Source organism: Triticum urartu, chromosome 5 (genome assembly GCF_003073215.2).
Source record: "Triticum urartu cultivar G1812 chromosome 5, Tu2.1, whole genome shotgun sequence".
Lineage (NCBI taxonomy): Eukaryota > Viridiplantae > Streptophyta > Magnoliopsida > Poales > Poaceae > Triticum > Triticum urartu.
This window is the reverse complement of record NC_053026.1, coordinates 550,485,897-550,494,624: the sequence shown is the minus strand read 5'-3', so window position 1 is coordinate 550,494,624 and position 8,728 is coordinate 550,485,897. Positions and strand designations below refer to the sequence as shown.

Genomic DNA, 8,728 nt, shown 5'->3' with positions numbered 1-8,728 from the left:
TATCTCGGTCATTGCACCTTGAAATCCCGGTCGATTGCACCCAGTCTAAATTAAACCCCGATGTATCCCAGTCGTCGATTGCATCCAGTTTAAATTAAACCCCGGTGTATCCCACTCGATTACACCTCAAACTACTTGAAATCCCGGTCGATTGACTTGAAGCCGAGACCACCTGTTGTTGGTCAACATAAGTAACCAGTAGGACAGTGCATCTGTCGTGTTCACTTGATCCCTTTGTCATCTTTTTCTTCTTTCTTTTTTTTCTTTTTTCTTTTTCTTTTTCTTTTTTGTTTTCATTTTTATTAAATTCGTGGTCATCTTAGTAGGAAATAGCACAAAAAAGAAACGTTGTGAACCAGATTTTCAGAAGGAAAAAATGTCATATTTTTTTAAAAAGTTCATGAATTTAGAAAAAGTTCACAGTTTTTGAGAAGTTCATGGATTTTCAAAAGAAAAGTGCATGGATTTTGGGAAAAAAATTGTAAAACTAGAAAAAGTTCATGGATTTAAAAAAGGTTCATGGATTCGAAAAACTCCACGAGTTCTATAAAAAGGTTCACAAATTTTAAAAAATGAATTAGATAAAAAGGAAAAAGAAAGAAGAACTGTATAATGAGCTTCCATGAACAAAATAAAAAAGAAATTGGAATAAATTATCCACAAGAGGTGAGGCGACGTGGTTGGTAAGGATAGTTTGCATCGAAAGCGGAGGTCGCAAGTTTGAATCACCTTGTGCACGCACCTTTTTTCTAGCAGTGTAACAGGAAAAAGACAATTTTATCAGGTAAAAAAATACAAAAGGGCTGGCCCAGCGCAGAGGACATGTGCGCGCGCACCTTTGTTTAGCAATATTATAGAAAGCCATTTTTAGCATACAAAAAAAATACAAATGAGCTGCCCAGCACGGAGGACGGGTGCGCGCCGTAGTCAACATTGCCGGTCCTTGCCCCACGAGCTAGCCACTTTAGGGTTTTTATGTCTCAAATGATGCCAGGGTTCGATTTAGACCGAGATTGCATAGTTCAGGGCGCAATCGATGGGGATTTTGACTTGATGGTTCATTTCGCCGAACCTCTACGAGTTCGCGGGTTTAAAATGGACTTTCCCCTTCCAAAAAGCCCCTGCGTCCTCTTGTCCAAGGCGACACGGGTAGAAACCTAGCCGAGGCCGCCCTCCCGCCCCCTTCCTTCCTCGCCGTCATCGGAGGAGGCCGTCGGGCTAAGCCCGAGCGGCGAAGGGGTCATCTTCCTCTCGTTTGGCTACAGAAGCTCGGAGTGGGAAGGTTTGATCACCTTTTTCTGCGTAGCACGGTGGCGGGGTCGTCCTCCTCTCGTTTGATAACAGAAGCTCGGGGTGGGAAGGCTCGATCCCCTTCTTCTACGTAGCACGGCGAATCTACGTAGGGCCCCCGCGTCCCTGGTGCGCCTCGTCTACTCGTCTCCGGCGTGGCAACTCCCTAGCAGTGTCTCTCGTGGGTGGCAGACATGGCAACTTTGCTGGCAGGCTCCTGGTCTTCGGTCATTTGCTCTTCTCCGACGAATAGGGGCAGGTGTGCCTCCTCCCCTTCCTGCTCCGTGCGGTGCCTCGCGCGGGCCGAGGCCCTGGTGGCTCCTATGGTGGCGTAGCGGTGGTGGGATGCCAAATCTGGTTGGATCTGGTTCGTCGGTGTTTGGGCGGCGGGGGAAGTGTGCTGCTTGGTGACTCTCCAGTGCTACCAATGCGGTGGCTCTATGAGAGGTTGGTGGGCAGCGGGGGTGCTGTGCGTGGGGGTGTTGGTGATGTTGGGTTGCTCCGAGCGAAACCTTGCCTGGTCTTGATGGTTGCCGGTGTTGACGTTTGCAGGTGTCTTTTCACCTTCCTGGAGGCATCGCCGTTGAGCCCCGTATCCTCCTACACACTCGGATCTTGATCTTTGGATGAAAGCCTAAGGCCCGCCTATGTTGTACAACGACGTCAACATCACCACTTCCTCTCTTTGGGGTGTCTCCTTAAAGAGCTTCCGATCTCATTTGTGCCATGGGTTGAAGGCTCGCAACATTGTGGTCGGCAGGTGGCCGTCCAGTGATGCGATGTCAGTTTCCTATATGTGGCAACGAATGCGGCTTCGGGCAAAGGCAGGGTTGCAGTTGTGCTTTGGTAGTCAGTCTCATAAGGCGTGTTTGATGGGTCGTCATGCCTCACTTTGTCTCTATGAAGTCAGAGCTGCTGAGGTGGACATTGCAGGGACGATGACCTGAGGTGGGTGGTCGGTTTTGGCGTTGCCCTGACGCAAGTCCAGCGCATTTCTCCTGCAATGCTCGTTGGCAGAGTCGGAGCTGCCTGGTCACCGACGCGTGCGGTTGACTGTTTGGCTTCCACCTGCGCAGGTCTCGGCATTCGTATTGCCATGCGAGCTAGTTTGTGTTCGTCAATGATGAAGTCGAGTCACCCTCTCGAAGGTGTGATGACGATGACACCGGGCTGCGACCTTGGTGATGTTTTTCTCTTCGACGACGTGTGTACGTTCTTGCGTGGGCTGCCAAGTCACTCGAAGTGCCTTGCTTTTACAGGCATACTGTGACAGTGTTCACCCATTTTTCTGTTAATTAACCAGACAACTCTCTTCTTACTTAGCAAATTCAAGATCATTTGGGGCCGACTTAAAAGACATTCTTCCACCACTGCCCTCCGACCCAAGACCGAATCACCTCCCACCAATGGCGGAGCGTGAACCAAATGTAAGGAGGGGCCAAAACGAGTGTATGACATAGAAAAGACTAGGGTGATCAGACAATGCCGGAGGATTAGTAGAGCGATTAGTAGAAATATAAGCATACTGTGTAAATTTTTCTCTAGCAAGGGGTGGCCAAGGCCCGGTATTGTCCCCACTACACTCCGCCACTGCCTCCCACGGCCAGAGGCACCGCCACCCTGACTAACCTTCTAAAGCCTCAAACCCCACTCCCACTCTCCGGCACCAACGGTCAACCCTGCGGCCGCACCTGAACCTTCGATGAGATCAATCTTTTAGAAGACTCAAAACATGTTAAAAAATTCTAAAAATATTTTTAGACACATCCGTGTATGATGTACTCCCTCCGGTCCTTTTTAGTTCGCATATAAGATTTGTCAGAAATCAAACCTCGTAAACTTTGATCAAGTTTATAGAAAAAAAATACCAACATTCCGAATATGAAATCGACAATATTAGATGTGTCATGACTTTAGTTTTCATATTGTATAAATTTAGCATTGTAGCTGTTAATATTTTTTTCATATAAATATGAAGTTTGACTTCAGAAAATTCTTATATGCAGAGTAAAAATGACCGGAGGGAGTACAACCTCAAAGAATTTCAGCTCCTAATTCAAACTGCCCTTAGAGAACTAAAAAGGACAAAATTGGATGTGAATAGTGTCAAGTACTATTCACGCAAAGCTGGCACTATTCATAGATGAATTTCTCTTTTTGAATATCTTACTGTGGATCGAGTTTGAAGCTGATTTTTTTGGAGTTGTAAACTTAACTGCAAGGTCAAATATGAAATTTTGGAGTTGATTCTACGATCTCACCTAAATTTAGGTCAAATTATAATCTCCCCCTCTTTTAGCGCCCCTATGATGCCACGCTTTTTCCACCCCCTCTGGCTGCGACGCAGCAGTGAGCCCGTGGCGAGTTCTTATTGGAAACTTCGCGATGGCCTCCCTGAAACCGAGAAAGATTTCGGTTGCATTGCATGAGGCATAGCAAAGCCGGCACATTTTAGATTGGTACAGTACTCCGCTTTTTTCTTGCGACCGCTTCTCCCTGCCTGGGTCGCCATCCTCTTTCCAGGCAGTGGATTCAGATATACGAACTTGCAAATTAATAAGATATGGAGCACAGAAATACACCAACAACTTTATGGACCGAACTGCTCAATGGGATCTAAGTCAATGTCAATGGTAATATTCAACCTATGCTGTGCAACTTGAGCTTGCTGTCTACACACGAACAAGGGCTGCTCGTCGCAAACCATAATACAAAAGAAATCTGACAAACTTTCCACTATGTTTTCTAACAACAGCTGTGCGATTTCTTCCCAGGCTTACTCACGCCCGCGACACGACATCTACAGGGGGGGGGGGGGGGTCTGTAAGGTGCAACAACTTTGACTCTTCCAACTTCCAGGCAACATCCTAAAAGGATTACACCAATATGCTCGTCGCATCATCGCCTAAACATCCGTCAGAATTATTGACGACACAATCATGACATAGGCCAGGAAGAAGAACATGACGATCTGGATGAAGAACCTGGGGTTGTCTCTCAAGCTTGGGGCCCCCACCGATCTACTGCTTGAGAATACATGAATGAACTTACAGTCAGTGACAGGCAAGAGGGCTGTGGGAACTGGGAAGCGATGTGTTGCAGCGGAATTCTTACCTTGCGATGCGCTGCGAGAGCCGATTGAAGGGAAGGCTCTGAATGAAAACGACGCCAGGTCCTGTGAGAGATGCTTTTAGCTGGTTGACACCCTGCATAAGATGATGCTTCTCAATGCAACGAAACAAAGGAAATTTCAACACAAAGGAAACATACTGCTCCTCTTGAACTAGTATGAAAAGGAGAAGCAGGATATACTCACCCCGAATACAAGGACTGCTCTTCTATGTGGGGTAGGGTTCTGTAACTGAAAGTTAATGGTGGTTGTCATAGCCACAATACAAGCACAATCAACAGTAATCACCTCCCGGGGAGCAAGAATTTTCTGCATTACTAACAAAGGTAAAGAGCAAAAGCTCCCAAAGTTACGACCCTGTCGAATTTACCAAAGTTGCAATATTTTGCTAGTGCCAAAACCAAATTAGCATCAGACAACAGGTTTCATGCTTCTGTAAAATAAAATAGAGATTTGGTGCTCCCGGAAAATTTAGCTGGTAACAGTTTAACACAAAATACTGCAAGTATACTGAATCAGATGCTGTACTAAGTACTCCCATACCAACAAAATCCATATTTGAGTAAAAAGTGAAGTTTGCCATGACATATTTCAGGTTTCAGCAATAATCGCATCAAGCTGTCCTAGAGCTTTTACAGAATCACAGCTTTGTAATATTTAAGACCTAAAATATTCAGGTCTAAACTTACTCAAACATAATAGCATTGCAACTTTAAGCCTATAATTGCTAATATCTATATTAACACTCAACACTGCGATGTAAGGGTGAAGTCTGAAGTGTACCTGATCCACCGCCAACAAGGAAGGCCATCCCTTGACCCCTAAGCTTCTGTTTGAGGATCATCTGTAGAAGAAAAACGTGCATATTTCATTTCCTGGCAAGCAAGTTTCCCAGAAGCATGCCAAATGAACTGAACACAAACTTGCAGGAGCCACATGACCTCATAATCAATAAGGTACCTCAACAATTACCCTACCTCTGCACCAATTTCAATGTTGCGCGGCCGCTGATCAACTGTACTACTTGTGACTGACACATCATTGACCGAGCAGAGGAAAGAATCTGCCTGCAATTTGGTACATTAAGAGGTTCATGCGACTGTTTCAAAGCAGATTACAGACTTCAAGATAATTTACCTGGCAAAGTAGTTCTCCACCAAAGTTTGCTAGATCTATCTGTAACAAAAGCAAGTAATTATGGTGAGACTAAGACAACAGCTTCGGTTGACAATATAAGTAATGTGATTTAAGATACCATGACCACTAAAATGAGATATACATATTCGCAATGAGTGTATTATTATTAGTTTGACAAGATAAAACTGCAGCTACCTCTTTTTTAACTCAACAAAGACATTCTTAAAGCCAACATAGGCAAATAGGATAAACAAATTCATACTTAAATGTAACTTTAATGTTAATGCATCCTATTACCACCAAGAATTTATCTCATCATTACTTCTAAAGGACGAAAATTCAATGTCTGCAGCCAAGGATATTTGGTAACTACACAGCTAGTAACACAAACAAGTGACAGAATTCTATTTTGGTGACAAAGGATTTGTAAACTTTTAATGATGAGCAGAAATAATGGTGTAATTGGCATGAGCATCCTATGGCTTTGCATGGAAAGTATAGAAACAACTCAGAGCTAAGCTGAAAAATAGAAGATGAAGCTAAGACTTAAACATCGTAATGACTTCACAGAAAAGATATACTAACAGGCAGTATCCTCCCAGGAAATGGCGCAGAAATCCCCACATATCCATCATCAGGGCCAGGATTGAAGAAAACAGTGCTGGTTATGCTTTTTCCAAATATCCACTGCCACACGCCTCCATCGTTTTCAGGCAAGTAATTGTTGTCCATCTGAATGTTCCCGGACATGTAACACATTGTACCTAAAAAGGTAAAAAGTACAGCAATCAATGTTAAAAAATATCACGATAAGTGCTGCACGGCACCCTTCCGAACCAAATAGCCCTATTCGGCCCATTAAATGGGCCGGCTGATTATAGCCCTGAAAGCCAATAAAAGGCCCAAATAGCCCTGATAGCCAATAAAAGGGCAAATTATCGGGTGGGCGGACTAATTGCCCAAAATATAGCCTCGCATGTATCCCTCCCTTCTCCCGATCTAGGTTTAGGGCTCCCGCTCCCCAAAGGAGCAGCCGCCGCCGCCGCCGCCGCTGCCACCGCCTCCGCCCCAAGCAGCCGCCAGCAACATCAGCCAGCCAGCGCCTCCCCTCCTCCAGGAGCCTCCCTCATCCGCTCGCCTCCCCTCATCCAGCAACAAGGAGCAGCCAGTGCCCCCGCCCCCGAGCTCGCCGCCTCCTCACCGACCAGCCAACGACGCCGTCTTCCAGATTGCTTCCCCAAGCTTGCTACTTCTTCCTGTTTCGTCGCCTGCTCCTCCCCTCTGTCCATGGCTTCCTCAAGCATCAAGGTAATCTCCCCTCTCCTATGTGATCTATGAAGATTGGTGATGTGTATGTAACTATGTAGCCCAGGATTGCATATTCAGACGTTTAGTACATCGTATGTTGCCATGTAGCCTAGGATATATCAATACGGCCCTAGTTAACCTACCGAGAAATGGGTTATCGATAATTCAGTTAATAGGATGATTCGCCGATTAATCCCTACTCGGCACCGGACCAAGCAGCTAACAGTTACCAAAATCCTGAACATTGACAGCAATGAGAAGAAAAAAGGGTACACGCAAACAACCTCTATGAGAGGCACATCATACATAGAAAGAAAATACGCGACGCGATGAAGCACCTTGCAGTAACAACTATCAACACACGGCTGATGCACAATGATTTTTCAAGGCGTTATTGAACAAAACCGTAGTGGACATGCCAAATAGGTATACAAAACATTAAGATGGTTTAAGGATACTATACAATTGAAACTAGGGGTATAACTTTTTAATAATTTCTGCCAAGTGCCACATGAATACCAGGCTAAACATGTATTCGGCATGTCACCTTGTTAAGCTTGCAAGCTGCAAATTTCAGCCGCAGAATAGAAACGAGTCGGTTCAATTACCTGGTTTCGCAGTCAACTTGTCCTGCGACTTCACCATCACCTAAAAAGCATTTTCCCCCCACAAGTAATTAGAAATGATGACAACTCGATCCATCTGAATATAGAACAGGCGAGCGAGAATTAGGCACCGGAAACTACCTGCAGGACCTGCACATCCCCACCGGATATCTGAAACGCCGTCACAGATCCCTGTTGGCTCTGAAAAAGGGGAACCACGCAATTCAAACCGAATCAGATCATGAGAGGGGGCCCAATCGGGAGCAGAGCGGCACGGATCGTGCGGATCCAGCCTCGCGACCTCGAATCAAGACCTAGAATCTACGCGGGGACGAGAAACGTGCGAGATGAGGGAGCAGCACCGACCTGGTAGACGTAGGGCTGGAAGGGGGTGGAGAAGAAGGGCGCGGCCATGGCGGCGGGCCGGAGCTTTGTGGAAGCTTCTAGAAGCGATCAGTGGGAGCCGACTCGGAGCGTCGTCTTCGGGATCGGGGGAGTTGCCATTTGAGGAGGGGTTGCTTCGTGCTGACCTTTAATTACGAGAGAATTTATTTATTTTGTGGTTTCGACGTGGGTTTATCCCTGCCGTCGGTTGCGCGCTGATCGGCCGCTGATGCGCGAGAGGCCACGTAGACTTCCTGCACGCGTGGCGGTGTCCAATAGTTTGCCGTGGCTTTGGGATGATGTGTCCTTGGCTGCAGACACTGACACTACCTGCGTGCGTGGCGGTGTCCACGTATACTCTACAAGCGGGACTGAATGCACTATGAGCATCTCCAACGACAGCTCTATAATAGGGCACGAAAACATGGTGGAGTAAAAAGAATTAGGCACAAAAACCTTCTTCTCTTTTTACACAAGCAAGCGCCTTCTCCAACAATAGCCCTATAATAAATAAATAAAAATTCATGAAATAGGGCAAAACTGCTCCAACAGCTACTCTAAAATTAGAAGGGAGCAGCAAGCATATTCGGGTTGGGGGGCCGGCCACCGGACGGATCCAAGGATTTTCGGTTGCATGAAGGCGCCCGGAAGTAGCCTCACGTTTTTGGGCAGGCGCCGAAGTGCCCCAAATTTGTCGCACAATGAGCCTCTTTTAGGGCTGCCTAAAAAAGATTTTGCAAGAAATTTAGGATTGGGCATCGGTTGGAGGCCTTTTTGGCTCTTTGCGCCCTAAAGCCCTAAAAATGACTCACACTTATTATAGGATGACTGTTGGCGATACTCTAAGATTGAAATTGTTAGTGTCTTCTACTCG

At 46.1% G+C, this 8,728-nt stretch overlaps 1 protein-coding gene across 1 annotated transcript; it reads right to left on the bottom strand.

Annotated features, from left to right (window-relative positions):
• Positions 1-3,867: 3,867 nt before the first annotated feature.
• On the bottom strand, positions 3,868-8,003 carry LOC125510590. Its single transcript, XM_048675809.1, has 10 exons — positions 7,837-8,003; positions 7,612-7,671; positions 7,474-7,513; positions 6,143-6,321; positions 5,558-5,596; positions 5,398-5,487; positions 5,204-5,264; positions 4,607-4,737; positions 4,405-4,496; positions 3,868-4,313 (listed from the first exon to the last, which is right to left on the bottom strand). Exons 1-10 carry the CDS (start codon positions 7,882-7,884, stop codon positions 4,196-4,198), a joined length of 858 nt encoding a protein of 285 aa, XP_048531766.1. The 5' UTR covers positions 7,885-8,003; the 3' UTR covers positions 3,868-4,195.
• Between the last annotated feature and the right edge of the window lie 725 nt (positions 8,004-8,728).